Source organism: Neomonachus schauinslandi, chromosome 3 (genome assembly GCF_002201575.2).
Source record: "Neomonachus schauinslandi chromosome 3, ASM220157v2, whole genome shotgun sequence".
Classification (NCBI taxonomy): domain Eukaryota; kingdom Metazoa; phylum Chordata; class Mammalia; order Carnivora; family Phocidae; genus Neomonachus; species Neomonachus schauinslandi.
This window is the reverse complement of record NC_058405.1, coordinates 159,807,602-159,831,289: the sequence shown is the minus strand read 5'-3', so window position 1 is coordinate 159,831,289 and position 23,688 is coordinate 159,807,602. Positions and strand designations below refer to the sequence as shown.

General features: G+C 39.0%; 1 protein-coding gene across 2 annotated transcripts in view; it reads right to left on the bottom strand.

Annotated features, from left to right (window-relative positions):
* Window positions 1-23,688, bottom strand: part of CDK15 (cyclin dependent kinase 15) — a 74,818-nt gene that overhangs the window by 50,756 nt on the left and 374 nt on the right. For both annotated transcript variants that reach the window (XM_021703188.1, XM_021703189.1), the window contains exons 2-6: window positions 23,175-23,324; window positions 22,868-22,962; window positions 15,414-15,493; window positions 6,114-6,208; window positions 5,283-5,345 (exon numbers count right to left, since the gene is read on the bottom strand). In XM_021703188.1, the coding sequence (XP_021558863.1) occupies window positions 5,283-5,345; window positions 6,114-6,208; window positions 15,414-15,493; window positions 22,868-22,962; window positions 23,175-23,324 (483 nt within the window). The remainder of the gene's footprint in view (window positions 1-5,282; window positions 5,346-6,113; window positions 6,209-15,413; window positions 15,494-22,867; window positions 22,963-23,174; window positions 23,325-23,688) is intronic.

Sequence of the window (23,688 nt, the reverse complement as noted above, 5' to 3'; positions counted from 1 at the left end):
AACACCTTATCTAAGCAGATTTGAGCCACTATGTGTTGATTTCTCCTCTAAATCAAAAACAGTCATCTGAAAGAATATAGTAAAAGTCTCTTGAGAGACAAAAAAAAAAAAAGAAAATATGAAGATTTTACATTCGGAGAGGGGAAAAAAAAAAGACAAGAAAAGTCAAGTAAGTAGACCATGTTCTAAACAAAGGGATTCTGCCTTTTCCTGACATCTCATTTCTTTGATACTGGAAGGATTACCCTTCCTTAAAAATCTAAAGGGAAACTTGGAAGTTTCCTTTGGAACACTAGTTATTGATTTAGATGTGAAAGATTTAATTTTTTTTCCCACCGATGAACTTAGCATATAAGATCAAAGTTGACCTGGAAATGGTATTCTAAGGTTTACAACTGCTTCAGTTTTCCAGGCTCTCTGATATGAAACCCTTTTAAAAACATAACACAAGGAGACCAGACTGGGAAATATATCTTTAGATGGTAGTAGGAAATAAAGGAACCATTATCTTTTTAAAACTATTTTTAAAGTTCAAAGTTGAAAACAAGCTATAGTACAGCCATTTGATTAAGAGGGAAGAGAGACCAAAAAAAAAAAAAAATCTGAAGAGAATAAGGAATAAATAACAGAAAGAAGAAAGAAGAGGGAAAAATACATTCTAGGCCCAAATTTTTAAATGTTGCATGTGGTAAGTAAGGCATAGAAACTGAAGACATTAGTAAGTTCTCACCAATGTAGAAGCAGAAGGAAAAAAAGAATGCTTAGGATTCCAATGTCTTTTGCTCTTTTCCAGAGCCACTGGCAATTGAGAATTGAAACACCAACATTAGTGTTTACAAAGACCTCTGCCAACTGAGAACATGTTCTGGCAATTTAGAAGAGAAAAGCCCAGCCCCAGCATTCCTGGAGACACAGACAAAGTAGCCGATGTAGGGACGCCTGGGTGGCTCAGTCGGTTAAGCGTCTGCCTTCAGCTCAGGTCATGATCCCAGGATCCTGGGATCGAGTCCTGCATCGGGCTCCCTGCTCCGCAGGGAGCCTGCTTCTCCCTCTGCCTCTGTCTCTCTCTCTCTCTCTCTCTCTCTCTCTCTCATGAATAAATAAATAAAATCTTAAAAAAAAAAAAAGTAGCCGATGCAGAGCTGTGCAGAGAGATCCACTTTTGCCTTCAATTAGGAACTTTAGAGACGCTGGGACCTGTACTGGCCTAACAATGACTAGGAGACATTGGAGCCAAGCTGAGGGGCCGCACGGTCTGACCAGAGCAGGAGCCTGGGGGCTGTGTACTTCCATGCAGGTCCCACCTCGGGCTCACATGCCATTTAAGAATGTGAAAGATTTCTTGCCACTCCTACTTCAGATGTTCACTGGTTCTTTGAGTTTTCCCAGTGCTTTCCCTTCTTGGTGCTTTGCGTACACACACTATCCATTTTACCATTCATCAAACCACGAAGTGGTGAAATTCCTATACCAACATTTAACCTTCCAATCAGCTATAAATATAAATGTTTCTGGAAAGACAATATGAAGAAGCAACTAAAATTGCAGGAAAAAGAGAAGATGCTACATCGTGTGCTTACAGATACGCTTTTCAATGTGAAAATACTAAGGAAGGAGGGAGCACGAGACAATTGAGGGACAGAGACAGAAAGGAGGAAGGGAAAACAACATTTTATTGAATACCTTGCACCTTTTAGAATCTTCAAAGTAACCCCATGAGGGAGATAGGCTTGTTCCCGATTTGCAGATAAGAAAAATAAGGCTCAAGGAAACTTTAAGAACATGTCAAGAAACAGTTGGGGTCAAAACTCAAACTCAGACCTGCCTAACTGCTCTACAACATTCTGAGAAACCAGAGAAAAGAAAATTAAAATGTGACAGGGAAAGGGAGCATCAGCTGGCTGAGTCAGAGACAAGGCTTCTTCGTGGGCCAGCCTGAAATGCCTTTCATGTTGGAGTACAGACTGCTCTCACTAATGGGTCACACCCGCCTCCTACCTCCTCGCTCTTCGGGCCCTTTCCTCCCCGGCTCCATGTGCATGTCCACCAGCATTCATAAATGGTAATGCACTGCAGTATTAATGTATGGTATTTTATAGCCACGCTTCTTAAAACTGCAGTCTGCCCTGATTAACCTCACCACCCACTCACTCTTTTTTTTTTTTTTTTTAGATTTTATTTATTTATTTATTTATTTAAGAGAGAGAGAGAGAGAGAAACAGCATGAAAGGGGAGAGGGTCAGAGGGAGAAGCAGACTTCCTGCTGAGCCGGAAGCCTGATGTGGGACTCGATCCCAGGACTCCGGGATCATGACCTGAGCCGAAGGCAGTCGCTTAACCAACTGAGCCACCCAGGCACCCCCACCCACTCACTCTTGAATCCTTTGCAACCTGGATTCTTCCTTCACACTGGCCCAAGCTTCACTGATAACACAACCCAACCCAATGGTGTTTTCTCAGTCAACAAGCCAAGTAGTGGGTGATTCTCTCCAGAGAGGCTTCCCATACCCCAGGGGTGAGTCCTGTTTCCAACACAGTGAGGCTCTTGGGGACAAAATAATTTCACTGGGCTAGTGCCATCTGGGCCAGCGGGAGCATTTTCACTGCTGCGTCTGCTGTGGGGAACTCATCCCTACCCCCACTGGCTTTGATTGGAAAACTTCTTCCTTTGTGCTTCTCCATACCCCTAAGAAATCCCTCTATTTATTAGTGTAGCTCTCACAAATCCACAAAGTAGTCAAGTATGATTGCAGTCAAGTATGATTTTTCAACTGTATTCCCGGTGCCAGTGGCCCTCTTGACCATGGCCTTCCCTGAAACTGTCTCTTCCCTTGACTTCCATGAGAGTGTACTTTTCTGGATCCTCTACAGTCTGAAAAGCTGCTTCCTTTTTGTCTCTTGTGTCCTTTTCCTCTTTCAACCCCTAAAGGCAAAAGTTCTATAATCAGTTCTTTTATCTTTGTGCATTTGCTCTTTTGGTTATCTACTCTCTTGTCTTGAACTACAAACTCCCTGAGTCAATTACCCCCAAGTCTACATCTCCAGCATATAGCTTCCTCCTGGGCACTAATCTCCTCTCTGATTGTCTGCTGCTCATTTCCCTTTGGATTTCCACCTCAACTAGAAGCTCACCATGTCTAAAACAGGACTCTTCCTCCTCCTCTCCAAATCAACTTCTTCTATTTCTGTTAATAGAGTTATAATTCTTCTGGTCAATCAAGGAGATTATGTTAGAAATCCAAAAGGTGAGGCCTCACCCTAGACTTCCTGAATCAGATGCCCACGTCATTCATCTGCTCATTGAAGTTTGAGAAGCCCTGGGCTAGCCCACATCAAGAAACTCCTAACTGGAATCTCCTACTCTTTAATCCATCCCACAGACCACAGTTACATAAATTTCCTTCTGATCATGTCATTCTCTCTCAACTCAAACCCTTTTAATGACCCTACTGTCTAAGAAATAGAGTCCACATCTTAGAAAATAAGGCTCTCACCTACCTACCCAATCTATTTTTCCAGACTTACATACCCCTCATCTCATTAATATATTCTCTCTTTCAGGCCAACAGGACCAGAGATGCAGTATTGGTACTAGTGGGAAAAGACCTTAACCAAGAATCACGGTCAGCAATGGCAAAAGCTGGTTCTATAACCTCAGGCAAAATACTTGTCTTCTCAAACCTTGGATTCCAATTCTGCAAAATAAGGGAGTTAGACCAGCCCAATGTTTTTAAGGCTTTTTTTTTTTTTTTTCCTGCTGCAACTTACAGTAAGAAATACATACGTATCCAGTATTCATACAGAGGTACAAGTACAGTTTCAACTGGACCTAAAGTTGCACAATATAATGCTTATTCTTGCTAGGTGTAATGTACTCTAATATTTTCTATTCTTTTCTCATCTATTCCATTTCATTTTTTAAAATGCTAGTTGCTGGGGCTCCTGGGTGGCTCAGTCGTTAAGCATCTGCCTTCGGCTCAGGTCATGATCCCAGGGTCCTGGGATCGAGCCCCGCATCAGGCTCCCTGCTCTGCCGGAAGCCCGCTTCTCCCTCTCCCACTCCCCCTGCTTCTGTTCCCTCTCTTGCTGTGTCTCTGTCAAATAAATAAATACATCTTTTAAAAAAATGCTAGTTGCTAATCACCAAATTATTTCATAACCCACGAATGGGCCAGAATGTGAAGACTGAAAAACACTGTGTTTCCTCCAACCCTAATGGTCCATGACTCTGGGATCCTCTTCCTTCAACACATCCTATACTGCTCTGCTCTGCTCTTCTGCTTCTCTGCTCTGTACCTTTGCTGAAAACATTCCTTCCTCCTGTGACATCTTCCCCCATTCTAGCCTCTTGAAATGCAATGCATCTTTTAAGGTCTGGCTTCATAAAAGCTCTTAAAATGAGAAGATATCTTTTACTTTTTTGCATATCTACACTAGGTCTTATTTCTCACTTGGTGTTATTCACAAATGTCCCATAATAGTACCGGTGCATATTTCTAAACTCTTGTTTTTGGTTGTAAGACCCTTGACGTTAGGAATCATGTCTTCTATGTCTTTTTATCCTTCTAAGCCTTTAGCACAGTGCCTGGTATGAGAGTCACTCAAGCCTGAAAATGTTCTTTCTCTGTTCTTTCTCCAAGCGGTCATCACCTTAACCAATACCTCTAGTTCCTTGACTCTTCTGCTCTCTCCTGAGCTATCAGCAGACCACAGTAGTCTGCCATGAAGAATGTATTTATTTTATGATGGCTTAGCTTCACTTCTTTCCTTTGAATGCAATTCTTTTTAATTGCTTTGTACTTCTGAAGACACAGTCATTGCATGATGGCAATGACTGACAAGTTTAGGCTGCCTGGAAAATGACTAGACACTGCTCTATATCTTAAGGGGGACCTTTTTTTCTTTTTAAGGTTTTATTTTCTTCTTTTGAGAGAGAGAGAGAGAGCACATGCGCACACATGATCGGGGGTGGGGGGAGGGGTAGAGGCAGAGGGAGAGAATCTTAAGCAGACTCCCCCGCTGAGTGCGGAGCCTGACTTGGGGCTCAATCCCCACAACCGTGAGACCATGACCGGAGTGGAAATCAAGAGTTGGATGCTTAACCGACTCAGCCACCCAGGCACCCCGAGGGGGAACTTTTTTTTTAAACTTTTCTCTAGAATATCAATGATAGGCATCTTCTTATTTAGTATCATGGGATTTTGCTTTGCAATGACAGTCTGTTTCAAAATTCTTCTGCTGAGGGCAAGCCGGAGAGGAGTCCTGACTCCCACAGTACTCACCCTGACGTTGTGAGGATGAAGCCCTCCTGGGTGCTGAGACATGTACTGGGCCAGGTCTGTGTGCTACACCAAATGGTGGAGAGAGTGACATTAGCAGAGCTTGAACAGTGTCCTAAAGCAGACCACAGATGTGACTGTCAGAGGTACTACAAACTTCAGAGTTTTTGAGAATAAGTTACAAAAGATACATAACCAGGTTTCCTGAGACCTCACTATTAAGGTCAAACACAGTGTGTCTTTCTAAATGGCTGTCCTAAGAAGGAAGCTTGTTTCTCCTCACAAAAAGATGCTCATTTTAAATGACTGCCAGTGAACACAGTGATACAGGCATTTTTCACTCTCCTTGGAGGCAAGTCAAGTATACATGCCTTAGGATTTCTTTCTGCTAATATTTTGAATGGCTTTTTCCTTTCAAAAATATGAAAGTGAGTTATTATTTAGTAAACTAGGATACAATTTTTAAAAACCTTGTGATTTATGTCTTTATTGTCAATGAAAAAATGGGTTCTGCAGGGATGGTGATTAAAAATAGATAAAAAAATAAGCATGAAAGTTTTCTTTAGGAGGCAGACTCAACGTGCTTATTTAATTATTGCTGGTAAGGCAGGGGGGGGGGGGTGGGGGGGGGAAGACAGCAAATACAGTGGGTAAAGAAACAGGAGCAAAGAAGGAGTATAAGAACAATAGTCTCTAGTAATCATAATAATGAAAATTTCCATGACACTTTCCACATTGTAATGAAAGTTTTATCATGCCATAAAATATTAACAGATTCATTACATGAGCACCAGGCTTTTCTCTTACGCTTTATAAAATGCTGGGGCAACTCACCATGTATTCAAAAACAAATGTCAGAGTCTCTTTGGTGTGGATTATGTCATGCAGGAGCACAATATTGGCATGTTTCAAACCCTTCAAGAGAGAAGCTAGAAAAATTAAACAAAATGTTAATTCAATCATTGATAATGAAAGTACTGCTTTAAAGATATCAAGCAGTATTTATTTTTAAAACACTTCAAATCACTCGTTCTGGTTTTTTGTTGCTGGGAAAAAATTCTTGTGAAATAATATCTGAAATTACAAAGGACCTTCATGATTTGTCCAATGGCAAGTCATTGCATTTACATAACTTATTTTTCTTACAGGCTAGAGCAGTTGCAAAAAATATATATATATATATATATGTTTCCATTTATCTAATCAATTTCATCAAAGCACTCAGAGCACTTTGCAAATGCTTCCCTCTGGGAATCGGGAATCTTATCTCCATTTCAGAGTTACAGGAGAGGAGGCCTGGAGAGATAAAGGCCCTGGGAGGAGCAGGAAATGGAGTGTTCTGCCTTCTAGAGTAGGACTTTGCAACATGTGGCCTTTCTCTAAAATTCAAAGTGTCACAGAGGGTCAGCAGGGCCCGTGGATGTGATTAGTGGAAGGCAGGGACAAGAGTATGGGATGAAGAACTGTTGGAACATGATGGAGAGGATTTCTTAAAGGGAAAATTGCGAACCTCTGTGGAAAGGAGAAAATGCAAACTTGAAAACAGGACAGAGCCAAACTTGGGGAGCCCAGGGGAATGTGAGTGAGGAGGTCTAAGGACTGTCTCTTGCATCTTTAATAACAGATTATTATTAGGTCACTAAAGGCAGCCTTAAAAGGGAGAAGTCACTGCAAAAGGCCAGTGAGTGGCTGGGAAGGAGTCTGAAAGGCTGTCGTTGGGGGCTTCAGGGATAAGAAGACCCTCTAGCTTCACAAGGGTGGAGACCAGAAAAGGCATAATAAGGAGATGGTGAGTCTTAGCTCAGGACACCCCTGCATGAGTGAATAGTGTCCTTAAGACTTACAGGAAAGGGAAAGTTAAGTGTAAGCCTTCAAATCCGTGTTCTGCAGGGCATGCTTGCGTGTCATGAAGCTCCACACCAACTCTTTCCCAGAATTCCCTAAGATCAAAACCAAACTCAAATACTACCTTCAAATTTTGGAACAAATTACTTCTTTCAGGAATCTTGCCCTGTTGTAAGGATCCTCTGTTGTTTTGCCCTCCTGATAGCCATTATTCTTTCTAGTGGGGACACTTAGTCCATGCTATTCGGGTGGGGCTGACCCCACCCTTACCTGAATCTGAGTGTGTCACCCAGGCCTGGCCCATCGGAGCACAGCACTCTCAGCCCCAGCGATCGGTTCAAAGACCCGGCACAAACCCTATTTTGTCGATTTCACGAGAAGCTGCTCTGGCCAGATTACCAACACCTGGTGAGAGTCTGTCTAGGACTGAAACTCAGGCAGAGAAAAACAGTGCTGAGGATGGAGAGGCATGGATTCCTGGTGACATTATCCACGCCCTGCTAGCCCATAGTTATCCAAACTATCAGCCTAGTGAATTTCCTTCTTTACGTACCATCAGTTTGAGCTGGGAACCTCAAGTCATCAAAGGAGCCCTATTATACCCGCTAACCTTTCTTTGCTCTGATGACTAATATTCTAACTTTACTTTTTGCCCCCTGAATCCTTATGAGCTAAATTTATTATCCCACTTTTACAAACATGTTGCTTTGTAAGTGTAGTGAACAGTTTCATAGGCATCTGTTTAATGTCCGGGGCCCCAGACCAAAGGCTCCATGGGAATAGAGGGAGTGACTTTCCCTCTCTTTTGGATGCCGCCGTACCACCTAGCACAACACTCAGCCAAGAGTAAGCACTTAATTTGTCAAATATATTTATGGAATGTCTTCACAGAGAACTGACTGTGGAGCCAGAGGCCCTAATGGGAATCCTGGCCCTGTCGCTTTCTATCCCAGCAAGCTCAGGAGAGTATCTCAACCCCAGTCTCAATTCACTCCTACTGAAAAAGAGATAAGGCCTTTTCTGACTTGACTTCACAGGGTTGATATGAGGATGGAATCAGATGTTATGCGTGGAACCCTTGGAAAAATGGAAAGCATCACATGGTTGCAAATTAGAATTAATACCCCAGGCATCAGCTTCTTGCCCCTCCCTTTTACCTTGAACTCCAGTAAACCCCCATTCCCAGGTTAATATCTTTAAATTTTGTTTATGTTATGTTCCTGCTAGAGTTTTCAGCACCTTCCATATTTATAACAATGAGTCTGACCATCAGTTGAGAATGCTGACTTTTGGGTATATTTTTATTTATGAATTATGTTCATTTTCTCTCCCTGTACACACACACACACACACACACACACGCATGCGTTCAGGCATTACAAAGCATGCACCAAAACTAGATTTTAACAGAAATGGTAAAGCTGCAATTGCTAAGAATATTGTCAAGATATTTTATTTATAATACAATTTTATTCTTACTTAAGTTTGATATTACTAAAACTCATGACGCTCATTTTTTTTCTTTTAAAAATTTATTTATTTATATTGGGGGGGAGGGGCAGAGGGAGAGAGAGAGAATCTCAAGCAGACACCCCGCTCAGCGTGTAGCCCAAAGTGGGGCTCGATCTCACCACCCTGAAATCATGACCTGAGCCAAAACCAAGAGTCAGATGCTTAACTGACTGAGCCACCCAGGCGCCCCTTGTGATGCTTATTTTCTAAAATCATGGTGGCATGTTTTCTTAATCATGATGGCTTCATACTCTCATTTGCTAAAAAGCTCAAGGAACAATACCTACTTAGGATGAGGCTCACTGCTAACAGTGGGTATAAATATTTTATATAGTTTTCTTGGTAATTTCTATTTTATAGGGGTAGAAAAAGTGTCAGTTTTACAATCTGTATTGTGCACTTATATCTATATTATTAGTCTTATTTTCAATTCACAATTTCTTTGCAGAAATCTTTTTACACTCCTCTCAACTCTTTTTCTCACACCCTTATCCAATTCAGCCAATCTGTTGGCAATACATTCCAAACATGTGCAAAATCCCCCCTTCTTGCCAACTCCCGGGCCAAGCCATTCTCCTATCTTGACTGAATCAGTGCACATCCCTTCTAGCTAGTCTCTCCCTGCCTCCTCCTTCCCTTCCTGCAGTCTGTTGTGCACAGAACAGCCAGCCGCTGTGGTCCTTCCCGGATGGAAGTCTCTCTTGGTTCCAAACTCTCCAGTGGTCTCTCATCTCACTCAGAGTAAGACCCAAAGGACTCACAATGGCCTGTCCAGCCCACATTACCTCCATGCCCTCATCAGCTCATACTCCTGTCCTTGCTCACCTGGCTCTAGCTGTTCTTTGGACACTTCCAAACACATTTCCTCCCTGAGTCTTACACTTGTCCTTGTCTCTGCTTATAACCCCTTTATCTCATTCCCTGCATGTTTTCTCCCTCGCTTCCTATAGGTCTCTGCTCAAACCACACACATAAAGTCTGAGCTTCCATGACCCTTTTCAATGAAATAGCAGCCTCCTCACCCATGACTTACACTAATGATCCTCTGTCTCTGTGCCCTGCTTTTATCCTTCTCCATAGCACTTACCACTTATTACCCCTAACCTATTATATGTTTATTTGTTAATATTCTATCTCCACCCTTAAGCAGAGACTTCTGTCTTTTTTGCTTATTGCTATATCTCTAGTGATATAGAATATTATATAGTGTCACTAATCACCTAATATTTCTATACCTATAATTGGTTGGCATAGGGTGTTTCTGTGAGAGACACTTTCTTTTCGTTGTCTTCCTCATTACATTATAAATGTTGTGAGTGTTATTGCCATGTCTACCCGACTGCATTTTTAGCACTCCAGAACTACTGAAATACTTACATGGACACTGTGACTTTTGGTGAGTAATAATAGGCAATTTACATGAAAGAGTAGATGATGCTTAAAGCATTTATCTCATGGTATTGATATATTGTCCGGTCTATCTACCAAAGGGATCTAAAGTGCTTACAGCCTCAGATGTGCAGGTCTCAAACCCAAGACGAAAAGGTCTTTCTTCTCGTTTCAAGGCTGCCTCATGCACTTCACAGTAAGATATGGTGTGTTCTGCAGGCTAACAAGCTGAAGGATACAAAAGCTGACTGAGAAGGGAAAAGATCCTAAAATCAGAGCATTCTGATTCCTGTAAAATTATTGTTTTTTAATTCACATATTCTAAGTATGCCTATCTTTGTTTTTCTTCAAAGAAAAGACACACAGATAAATTGGGGAGTCTTTAAAGCTCCAGACAAGTGGAATCACAATGGAATTTCTTTGAGTGCTTCCAAAATACTTTGGTGATCATGGCAATGATGATGATGATGATGATACCTCATTGAGCATTTACCACATGCCAGGCATTGTTGTAGGGATTCTGCATATATTAACTTGGTATGGGAACACTCAAAAAGCCAAAGAGAAAATCTGAAGAAAACAACTTAATCCCAAAGATCAGATCACAGCTGAACATTATTCATTTTATTTTATTAAAGATTTTATTTATTTATTTGACAGAGAGAGACACAGTGAGAGAGGGAGCACAAGCAGGGGGAGTGGGAGAGGGAGAAGCAGGCTTCCCAAGGAGCAGGGAGCCCGATGCGGGGCTCCATCCCAGGATCCTGGGATCATGACCTGAGCTGAAGGCAGATGCTTAATGACTGAGCCACCCAGGCACCCCTATTCAGTTCATTTTAAAAATGCAAGGTATTTCTTTCTTTATTTTAAATGTCCAAACACAGTAGGACCAACTGGTTGAACATTAAATGGCATTTAGTTTGATTCTCATATATGTAAGATATTTAATAATTTTAAAAATTATTTTCATCTTGCAGTGATATGAGAATATTTAGTTTCTTGGTTTTGTTAAATTTCACTGGGGTTTGGCTTAGTAAAGTTTTAGGAAAACTGGTGCTTTCCAAGTGCAATGGGTCATGACGTTTTATTGTTACTCTACTGTTTTCTGTTTTAGTTTATGTAAAAGATGACGATGACAAGGAAGAGCAAGGCTGGCTCTCAAAGTCCTACGGCACAGCTCCATGTAGTGAATGGCTGGCTGGCTGTAAGCTTTTGAAGGTCTGGACTGTCCCCGTCCCTGTCTCTGTATCTCTAGCAGCTAGCGTAGTCCTGGCATGTGGTGCTCAGTAAGTGCTTGTAAATTAGTGCAGACCAAACTGTTGTAATTGAGTTTATGTAGGAGTTAATAATGGAGTCAATTTCCACCCCCAACCGCCACTGGACATTGAATTAAAAAGAGTGTGGTTCCTGATGTTACATTTCTTCTGGCCTGGGTGTCATAAATCAAGTAAATGAGTCAAGTTATTCATTCCAAGAAAAGAAATCTAGATAATGTTAAATGCTAAGACAAATGTTAGATGAGTAGTCATCTGATTTCTTTGCAATTGTCATCTGATCCCATATCATCATCCTGACATCATTTTGTTTTATAAAAATGTAACTATGCATATGAAAATATGCTATGTCTGTGATGTGATTTGATTGTATTCAATGGAGGACTTCTTGTCAACCAGGCCTCCCGCAGTCTATTTGTAGTAACAGGCAAGTCAGCGTTCTTATCGTATCCTCTACCTCATTGTATGACCTTGGGGAGGTTCCTTAGTCTATTTTTGGTTCAGTTTTCTCATGTATGGACTGGGAATAATTACTTTGTAATGTTTTCTATTAGAGAATGATCTTAAAAGATCCTCAGCTAAAACTGTTTCTAATTTAAACACTGCAATTACTGGTGCTATAAAGTACAGGATAGAATCAGAATTGACAAACATACAATATTATTTCCTTTAAAATATTTCTTCTGCATTTTGCTTAACATTTATACAAAATGTATCATAAAAACAGATTTCTATTTTTATTTTTACTTTTGCTAGAGGAGAAATGCTTGAGTTATGGATTTCTAAATTTATCATAATAAAGTAAGATGAGAGCAAAATGGATTCTAATACCTAACTATTCTGATTACTAGTTTTGAGGCCTCAGACAAGTTACTTAACCTCCTGAAGCTCAGATTCCTTCATCCGCACAACAAAAATAACATGCTTTACCTCCTAGGGTTGATGTGTTTAAAAAAAAAAAAAAAAGATAATGAGGGGGGAGGGGGAGAAAAGATTATGTCATATGCCTAGTCTTCAAAAAAATTTAGTTATATGATTGCTTCCTAAACAAATGATGTTGAGGGTCTGAAAGTCCTGGGTTTGAACCAAAAGTCTATTTTTTTGAAAGATATTTAAAATAATGCACGTTATTAAGATAAGGTAATGATACACAGTTTTGTAAAACTAGGGAATGTGTTCTTATATAAAAGCTTAAAATATTCACCTGTTCAAATGAAAGTATTTTCTCCTAGTTGTAAAACTAAACAGTTAAAATATAATTCTAGAGCCAATTAGGGAAGATCTTTTTCAGGTTGTTATGAAGGCAGGTAATCTTTTTAATTAGCAAAGGAATGAGGGCAGGGAACGTGTCTATTTTGTGCACTACTATGTATCCAGCAGCCATCCGAGTGCCTAGCCATAGTAGGTGCTCAATAAATATTTGTAGAATATCTGTAGAATATTCATAGAGAGTGTACCGATTTTTGAATCGGAGAGATTTGGTTGGAATCGTGGCTATCCACTGGAATAATAATAGCATCTATCTCCAAAGGTTGTTAAAAGGATTGAAAGAGGTAACACATGAGAGGTATCTGGCACATATATTAAGATATGTTTCCCTTAGTGTTGTTCCTACTGTTGCTAATTTCATCATATTACATGTTAAGATCAAATAGTTCTCCAAATGACCAGATTAATGAACCACCATATGTATTCTACTTACATATAGAGACCATCCATGTGGTAAAATCCTACTCAGTAATTCTTTGGCTGATATCCCATCAGAGCAGCCGAACTGTTCAGGAAAAGTAATTCCTGCTTCAAGGCTTTTCTTAAAAAAATCTGCATTACTTGTTCAGTGTTTCTGCATGTGGCTTTCGGTTGCCTTTTTAGCTAGTGACCCTGGATTTTAACTAATGAACTCCAGCTGTTCTTATTTTGCCTTCCATCCCTTCTCATTTAACCTCCTGTCTCCCTAGTCTCACATCCTTAAAGTTCTTACAGGAAAAATGGGACAGTGCCAAAGTTTTCAAATGAGGCCTCATCTCCTCTTGAGGGGAGAGGGCTTCTTTAACAAGGGCTCCCAGCTTTTTCAGTGATGGAAAAAGAAACATTCGTTGTTGGAAAGTGGATGCCTAACAACCTCCAATGTGTCAAAAATCCTCTTGTGGTTTTTAATGTTATACAAGCAAAGCGTTCAGTAAGGTAAGTCCATAAAACAAACCCAGGAAGTCCACAGTTGAATACTGAATGTAATTGCAAACACCTGGGAGGGAGAGGCAATTCCTCAGTAAATATGCAATAAAAGAAACATCTACCATACAGAACAATACAGATCCAGCTTTTCTGAACCATGCTGAGAGCCATCTGTTAGCAAAACTGGCAAAAATTTTTCATTGCTAAGTCAAATGTCAACGTGAAAAACTTGGCTGTGGGCAAAAATCTGAGCATGGCAGGTCTGAAGTAATAGGCAAACTCGAATGCACAAAGGCAACACCATGAAAATGCAGTGAAGCTGGGCCAGAGACTCTCCCATTATATTGGTGACCTGGGGATTTCTATTATGTTCAGAAATACTATTCAACCTATCCACACATCTCTTTCTAAATCTGATCATACGTTCATGGGGACCACTAATAAGTACATTAGTAAATGCAGCTTCCATTATATTAAACACTTAAAATCTTGCTTTCCTCCAGAATGCACCTGATCCTACCAGGATGAATCCCCACCTAACCTGACAGCCATTTGGCCCCTCTACTCAAATTCAAAATGACATATTTCCCAGGGGCTGTAAAAGACTTTTGAAAATGGCATCAAATTCAGTTATAAACTCATTTTCTAAATTGCTTTTTCCATGCCTCTTTGCATAACCCATCCTTCCGAGCTTGGTTCAAAATCTACTGACTCCATTAGGCACACTGAGACTCACTGGTTCTCATCTTAGTTTGCATCTTTTTTTTTTTTTTTTAACCTCCATTTTAACACTTGTAACTTGAATCATCTGCTCTGTTAAAACTGAAAATAATACAGAGCAAAGATCAGGGCTTTTTTTTCTCATCCTTAACAAGGCCCAGCAAGATGCTGCGCGTATAGTATGTGTTCCATAAAGAGGGGAAGATAAAGTAGTTAAAAAGGGAAGAAAATAAAAGGGAAGCGACATTTGTTTGTTTGTTTTTGCTAAAATGGATAACAATCCTATCATTTTATTTTAAATAGCTCATGTAAAAGGTTAATAAATTGTATTTTTGATGATTTGTTTTTACTATATTGCCTTCTTGATTTTTTTTAAACGTGGGGCTTGAATGAAAGACCCTGAGATTAAGACCCAAGCCAAAATCAAGAGTCAGATGCTTAGCCGACTGAGCCACCCAGGTAGGTGCGCCCTTCTTGATTTTTATATTATAAATTATTAGTTATCCTGATAGTGAACAAGACATCATTAAAGGAAAGAAAAAGAATGGAATAATAATAGCCAATATTTGTTGAACTCTGAAAATGCGATACGTGCTTTAGATACATATTCTCATACCAACTCAATAGAAGAGGTACTATGATCCTCTTTCTGCAATAAATGGGGTCTAAAACAGGTAACCTAGTCTACTCACGGTCACACCATAGTAATTGGTAGATTTAGGATTCAAACCCGAGTCCATCTGACGCCAGATGCCTCACCTACTTACTATAGTGCCCAGGGTACAGAGAACATACAGAGACAACACTAAAAAGTCATGCCTTCCCAAAGAGTTCCTTAAATGCTATCTAAACAACTTATGATTTCCAGGTAAATTACTTACTGAGAATTTGTGTGGGTGTGTTATTTTTTCTCTTCTATATGGATTTGTCTGGGGTAGCCTTAGCACTTTAGCATGGGACCAAACACATAGAGGGCATTTAGTGAATACACATCGAGTTCATAGTCTTGGGCAACTAATATAATAGTTTTGAATCTTAATTTCCTCAAGAATAAATAATAAAATGATAGTATAAATATACTCTGAAAACCATTAGGAAGAATACAGTTGCAATTATAATATTACTTCTAGAAATATCAAAAGCCAGATGCCGAATGGATAGACTCAATGTATTTTTTTACCAAATTGAGGGCTTGTAAAACAGATCTCTTGGTTCTTACCTTCCCGAATAGCTGTAAATGGGACTCCTTCCTCTGCATTCATGCTGATGACTTTTAGAGCCACTAGTTGTCCATTTATCCTAGAAGAGTCGGGGGGGGGGTGGGGCAAACATTTATTGAGATGGTTCACAGCAGTTCATAGCAGCAGTTTATACTAAGGACAGTGTAACAAAGTGTAACCAAAGCAGCTTTTCCTTCCAAATATATTCCAGCATATGAATCCACAATGTTCTCAAAATAAACAGTTTTAAAAAGTCATATGTATGTATATCAAAATATTTTCTTTCTTTTTACCAAAGTGATAGAACACTGCAAAGCACAGAACCCTGCCCCTCCCCCCACCAAATCCAACCTCATAATATTTCGATGTATCTTGTCTTTTCATTTCCATTTGTGCACTTTAAGCCATCCTTATTTTCCATCTGAATTGTTGTTGTGACCTCCTACCAGTTTCCCTACTCTCATGTCTGTTCCCCCTACTGTCTACTCTCAACAGAGTAGCCCAGGGCATCCTTTTTAAGGGAAAGTCAGAACAAATCACTTCTCTGCTCAAAACCCACTGTTATCTTCACCTTTCACTCTGAATGAAAGCCAAATTCTTACAACCATCTCCTAGGTGCCCCCTGATCTGCCCAGCCCTACTATTACCTCTCTCTCTTTATCTCCTCCTGCTCTCCCCTTATTCATCATTTTGTTCACCCATGTAAGTGAAGTTCTGGAGAACCGAGATTTTCATACGAAGATAAATATATTATTTTTCTTAAAGATTTCATTTATTTATTTGAGAGAGAGCGAGAGAGAGCACAGAAGGAGAGCGAGAAGCAGACTCCCCATCGAGCAGGGAGCCTGTTGCGGGGCTGGAACCCAGGACCCTGGGATCATGACCAGAGCCGAAGGCAGAAGCCCAACTGACTGAACCACCCAGGCACCCCTAAATACATTATTTTTAATACAGTGGGATTCATATCATGTTATTAGTAACCTGCTTTTCCTCCATCTAATTTTTCTTTTATTCATTCATTTTTTTTTTTTAAGATTTTAATTATTTATTTGACAGAGAGAGACAGTGAGAGAGGGAACACAAGCAGGGGGCGTGGGAGAGGGAGAAGCAGGCTTCCCGCTGAGCAGGGAGCCCGATGTGGGGCTCGATCCCAGGACCCTGGGATCATGACCTGAGCGGAAGGAAGATGCTTAACAACTGAGCCACCCAGGCCTCCCTCTTTTACTCATTCTTGTACTGTGTGATATTTAATAATGAGATAATATTTCATCACATAAATATACTACAGTGTGTTTATGCTTAGCCACCTCCAAATGCTTTTACATTGTTTCTTTGGGCCATTATAAAAATACAGTCACGGTCATGTTTATAGCGCAATCTTTTCACACAGCCCCTATTCTTTTCTTAGGGTAGAGTTGGAATTGATAAGTCAGGGTATGCTGCGCACAAGTTTTTATTGTTTTGAACGCATGTTCCCAAATTATGCCACAGAGTGTTCACACCACTGACTGGCCATTCCAGCACTTTCTTGCCAACACTGGGCAGGCTTTTTGTTTTCTTGTGTTTCTTCATTTTTTAGAGCAGTTTTAGATTTACAGAAAAATTGAGAAGATCGTACAGAGAGCTCTCATATACCCCTCATCCAGTTTCTTCCATTGTTAATATATTAGTATGATACATTTGTTATAATTAATGAACCAATATGGATACATTATTATTAACTAAAGCTTATAGTTTATTGAGAATTCTTTAGTTTTTTGCAGTAAAATTGTATTATTTATTATGGGTTGCGTTGTACATTGGTAAAGTTTGGGGGTAGCGCAACATGATAATACACAGGAAAAGCCATAAAAGTACCAGACCCAGGAATTTTTCCCAATAGACTTATTTAATAATGATTTTTAAAATTCCAAATGCATGTAAGATATTCTCTACTATGTTATAATAGAACAAAGTAGAAATAGCTGAAATGATCAACATTAGAACAATTTAAAAATGTGTGGTACATCAATATGATAGAATACTTTGAATTCATGACAAAAGCTTAAATCCAGAGACATGTAGAAATAAGAAAATATTCATGATAAAATGAACAATAGAATACAAAATAGCAAGCATACCATGTTTGTGACTTTAAATAATTTGTGTGAATATGCAATTGCTGTGCCAGAGAGATGGATTATAGAGGATTTTTAAGTTTAAAAAATGTATTTGCTGTTACATATTCCTTTTTTTTCCTTTTCTACAGCATTTAGAAGTTTGTTATGGTTTTCCAATTTGATTTCAAAATGCTTTCTTTTTATCTCTTTTAAAGTAGATATCACAGTAAATATGTATACATTTAAGAAATCAATTTATCTTGGTCTTTTTTTTTTGAAATTGAGATGTAATCGACATACAGCATTTGGAGGTTAAAGGTGTACAATGTGTCGCTTTGATACATTTATATATTATCAGGATTTCTTTAGTTTTTACCTAATGTCCTTTCTCTGTTTCAGGATCCCATCGAAGATACCACATTACATATAGTTGTCATGTCTCTTTAGTCTCTTTAATGTATACCATGACCAGTTTTTTGGTCAAATATGTTTAGAAAATGCTTTATGCTTTAAAAATTTTCTTTATCTTTCTTAGACAGTCATGGTATACATTAAAGAGACTAAAGGAAAGTCCCAGACTTTCCTTGTTTTTGATGACCTTGACAGTTTTTGAGGAATACTGGTAAAGAATTTTGTAGGATACCTCTCTATGGGAACATTTCTAATTTTTTTTTTTATGATTAGACTGGGGTTATGGTTTTTGAGAAGGTAAAGTGCCATTTCATCACATCATATTAAGGGTACAGACTATTGTCAGAATTTACGACTTTTGATATTGGCCTTACTCACCAGCTGAGGTAGTGTCTGTCAGGTTTATTCACTGTGATTATTCTTCCCCTACTCCCTTTCCACAGTGTACTTTTGGAAGAATGTTACCATGAGTAACCCACACTTAAGGTGTGGGGATTTATGCTCCACCCTCTTCAGTTATTTACATAAATTATTTGAAATCCTTTTGCACAGGAAATTTGTCTCTTCTCTCTCATTTATTAATTTACTGAGCCATTTATTCATAGCAGTGTAGACTCATAGATATTTATTTTACACTTTGGGTTATAATTCAATATTAGTTTATTTTGTTACTCAAATTTTCCAACTTTATCCTTTGGGAGCCCTTTCAATTGGCTCCTGTGTCCCTTTGACATAGCCCCATGAATATGGGGTTTGTTTTTTGCCTATTTAATTTGCAAAAAAATGATTTTTTTTTTTGCCTATTTAATTTGCCTAAAAAGGATTATCACATTTTAATTTCTATTTCTTTACCTAATTGTGGACCTGAATTTTCTTAAGTTTTTTGGTCTTTTCTGTTCTTTTGTGATTTGCCTACTTGCCCACCTTTTCATTGAAATGTTTTGCATATACTTTTTACCAATTTATTTTGTCTACTTTCACATGTCTTTAAAATTTTGAACTTTGGGCGCCTGGGTGGCTCAGTTGGTTAAGCGACTGCCTTCAGCTCAGGTCATGATCCTGGAGTCCCGGGATCGAGTCCCGCATCGGGCTCCCTGCTCAGCAGGGAGTCTGCTTCTCCCGCTGACCCTCCCCCCTCTCATGCTCTCTCTATCTCATTCTCTCTCAAATAAATGAATAAAATCTTTAAAAAAAAATTTGGACTTTAAAATTTTTATGAAGTTCAGTATTTTCCAAAATGTTATACTCAGAGCATACCTCTGTGACATTCTCCTCATCCCCAAAACAGTTTTTTGGTCAAATATGTTTAGAAAATGCTTTATGCTTTAAAAATTTTCTTTATCTTTCTTAGACAGTCATGGTATACATTAACATTTTAAAGATGCTGAGAGCACTTATAATAAAGAATCACATTTTTACTTTTGTTTTAGGGTTCCCTGCAATGATTTGACAATGGTGTTTCAATGAACATCTAGTAAGGTCTCTCAGAACTAGGGCTCCTTAGAACATACATGTGTAGATGGTGCACCATGGATGCTTCTAATCTTCTCCTAAGGGTTCTGACTTCAGTATTATGTATAGACAAATCTTTCCAGCCCAAAGGTTAGATAGAATTCCTTTACCTATTCTTCTAGTTCTTTTTTTTTTTTTTAAGATTTTTATTTATTTATTTGTCAGAGAGAGAGCACAAGCAGGGGGAGCAGCAGAGGGAGAGGGAGAAGCAGGCTCCTCACTGAGCAAGGAGCCCAATGCGGGGCTCGATCCCAGGACCATGGGATCATGACCTGAGCGGAAGGCAGACGCTTAACGACTGAGCCACCCAGGCGTCCCTATTCTTCTAGTTCTTATCTTTTCTTTTTCATTTACCTCTTTAATCTACTAGGAATTCATATTGTGTATTTACATTTTCCAAGTTGCTAATGATCATCCCAGCTTCATTATTGGACTATCTTCTTTTCCCTGATGATTTGACAGGTTACCATGATTATATATATATTAGATCTTACTAATACTTGGGTTTGTGACTATTCTGGACTTAAAAAAATCGTATTTCTTTGATCTGTCTTTTCTTGTACTACGCTACACTACACTATTTCTATACTACACTATTTCTTATATTACACTATTTCCTTGATCTGATTTTTTCTTATACTACACTTTCCTTATACTACACTAGTATTGTAGCTTTTCAACACATTTATAATATATTAAAACTTGAAATTAAAGAATCATTGACATCTTTGCACTATTAGATTTTCTAACCCAAATATTCTGTACTTACAATGGTCTCTGGAATAATCCACCAGAACTTATACACCTAATCTACTGCAATTGCAGCTCTTCTACCCTCCCCTCCAATGTCCGGCCTATCCTTGCCTCAGGGAGTTGTTACTTGCTACTCCCTCTGCATGAGGCTCTCTCCCACCGCTCACGCACAGGGCTCGCGCCTCACCTTTGTCAGAGTCTGTGTTCAAGTGTTCCCTTCTCAGCCCGCTATTTAAAATAGTCCTGCCACCCCACCCTGGCGCTCTTATCCCACTTCACTGGTTTATTTATTGATTTATTCTTAAGATTTTATTTATTTATTTGACAGAGAGAGACACAGTGAGAGAGGAAACACAAGCAGGGGGAGTGGGAGAGGGAGAAGCAGGCTCCCTGCTGAGCAGGGAGCCCGATGCGGGGCTCAATCCCAGGACCCTGGGATCATGACCTGAGCTGAAGGCAGACGCTTAACGACTGAGCCACCCAGGCGCCCCTGTTTTATTTTTTTCCCAAGCACTTTTTCACTCTTTGACAGAATCAGTCTTTCATTAATTTGTTTATTGCCTATCTTACCCTTTGTTCTCCAGTGACTCTTTATTGGCTGAAATAGTGCCTGGCACATAGTAGGTGCTTAATAAATATTAGTAGAATGAATGAATGCCCATCTGGCTATTTCTCAGGTCTAATGTCCCTTAGTAAATCTTTGCCCATTTTTTGATACTAATGATTTTTGTTGTTGATATTGTAAGAGTCACTTCCCTTACTATATTTTCTATTAAATGGTTATTGCTAATACATAAGATGACTTTTGATAAGTGTATTTTAATGTTGTAACTGATCACCTTACTGTTCTAGCTTACTGCTTCTACTGGTTTCTTAGATGATTCCCTTCCCTCCCTCAGAGGAGGCAATTCTGTAATCCACAAAAATTATATCAGTCTTTTTTCGTCATTGCATTGACTAGAATTTTTATGATAATCTTTAACAGTAAAGGATAATGAGCATTCTCACCCTATCTCTAACTTAACAGGATGTCTCTAGTATTTAACAAAAAAAGTATGTGAATTGATGATTTGAAATATTCTACATCATGAGGAATTATCATTCTATTCCTATTTTGCTCAGAGTTTTTAAAAACTAGTAACTGATGTTGAATTTATTTGGCATCTATCTCTATGACATTTTTAAACTTATTTTTAAATGATAAATGTAATGCCTTTGTGGTAAGGAATAAAGTAAAGAGTTTGAGTAATCTCTCTTTCCCCACCACAGTTTCAACCACTAGAAATAACTATTTTTCATAATCTTGTGCGTTTTTCCAGACTCCTCTATGCATATATAAACTTACACATGCATGGTACATCGGAATTTTTTTTTCAATGAGAATATAGGGTATATATTATTCTAAACTTGCTTTTGTGTTTTAAAATAATGGACATCTTTTCATATCAGTACGTCTACCTCTTACTTTAGATGGCTGCACACTATTTCACTGCATGGTGATTATTTAGCCAGTCCTCCATTAGTGAGGTGACCAGGTTTTTACTTTTTCTATTACAAATCTTGCTGCAATGAATATACTTGTACATACATTTCTATGCACTTAAACAAGTATTTCTTTTTTGTTTTTAAGATTTTGTTTATTTATTTGAGAGAGAGAGAGGGAGAGGGCAGAGGGAGAGTGAGAGGGAGAAGCAGACTCCCCGCTGAGCAAAGAGCCCAACAGGGGGCTCGATCCCAGGACCCTAAGATCATGACCTGAGCTGAAGGCAGACACTTAACTGACTGAGCCACCCAGGCACCCCTAAACAAATATTTCTAATGTATTTTTTATCCTATTACTCAGGTGAGTCCTTTGAAGGAAATATTTTATATTCTTAGTTCCTGAGATAGTTTGTGGAATTCAATTAAATAATATATTTAAAATGATAGTTCCCTAAAATCCTGTTTCACCATGTAAAAATAATAACATGATTACTAGGATAAATAATAAATAGTCTTGCAGCATTTATATTACATTTTTAAAATGAACACTTAACCACTGTTGAGCCATTATTTTTCTCCACTGGAGTAACATAAATTAAAGAAATCAAACCTCCAACTGTCCCATCTTGACTAAAGCAATGAAATTCACATTTGTTTAACAACTTCATTAGCCAAAATGGGCCCTTGCCTTCTGGATTAGCATTATTTTTATTCTCCAGCCATTTTGTATATTTTTCAAGTGTACAAACCCCAGGGCTAATCATTTTTTTGCATATATCATGCTTTGTAGAAACGAACTTCAGTTTCCTCTAAGAAGGTAAAGCAAGAATGAAGGAGCAAACTCAAGTTTGTCATTGCAAACCTCTGTCGTCGTGTTTTAGGGAGAGATATGAAAAACCCTTTAGAGACTGCACTTGTGAACAGCAGTACTTGTTCCTTGGGTTCGTAGTAGAAAGATTCTACTTCGAATTGAATAAAAGAGAGGAAAAGCTGATAAACATTTCAGTGGGCTGATTTTAATCAGGGCAAGAGAAGTTCGTTTTTCTTGCAAGGCTCTTTAAATCATCGCGTCTCTCCCTGTTGACTATGATGTCTTGCACTGGTCACGAACTTCTGCCCTGTGTCCCCCAGCTCTATAATTTCGAATCAGAGGAGATCCTCATCTGCAGAATCTCTCCCAGTTATGAGTCACTCACCTGCTAATCCCCTTGTAAACTGTAGCATAAGAACCTTCACCCAGCTTCTCCAAGTTCAAGTAAGATGAGGCTGCCCCAAAAGGGAGGCTCTTCCTCTGCTTGAGCAGAATGGGGAGGGGTGAGAGGTGGGAGAGAAAGAAAGAGCACTTTTTTTTTAAGGTTGACTTTTTCCCCCCAGAGAAATTAGACAGCATTGCCAGAGTATACTTGGAAAGGCCCTTTCTGTAACTGCCCTAGAAAGGAGGGCCAACCTCCCTAGACAAGCACATATTAAATTTTTCTTCACCCACATCAGATGTTCACTCACCCACTGAAAACCCTGCCTCAGATCTTCTTCCTGAAAAGAATCACTGTTACTCTGTGGCCTTTTACTCTTGAACTTCTGGGCACGGACAGCCTGAAGTCCCCTGGGGTGAAATGAAGTCATGGAACATGATGCTTCTTTTAGGTCTGTCAGCTAGAGAAAAAGGAAAGTACAGGAATAAAATATATGCAAAGTCAAGACTCAGTGGCTGGCAGAAACTATTTTTTCTTCATTTGTCTGATTGTCACTCTTCAGATGTTTTCTAAGCCTCCTACACCCCAAAAAGCAAGTCCTTTCCTGAAAGCCATATCCTTAAAAAAGACATGATGATATCAACTGCAGAAAATCTACATTCTTTCTTCACTTAAAAATATGTCCTAAACACTTCGGTTAACCTAAATCTCTTTGATGGATGGTTTCCAATTTTTCTCTGTTTAACTCAGCCTTTTTTTTTTTTTCTCATGTCCTCTTAATTTATCTTTTTTGGGGAATGATTTTCTCATATGTCATTGCTAAC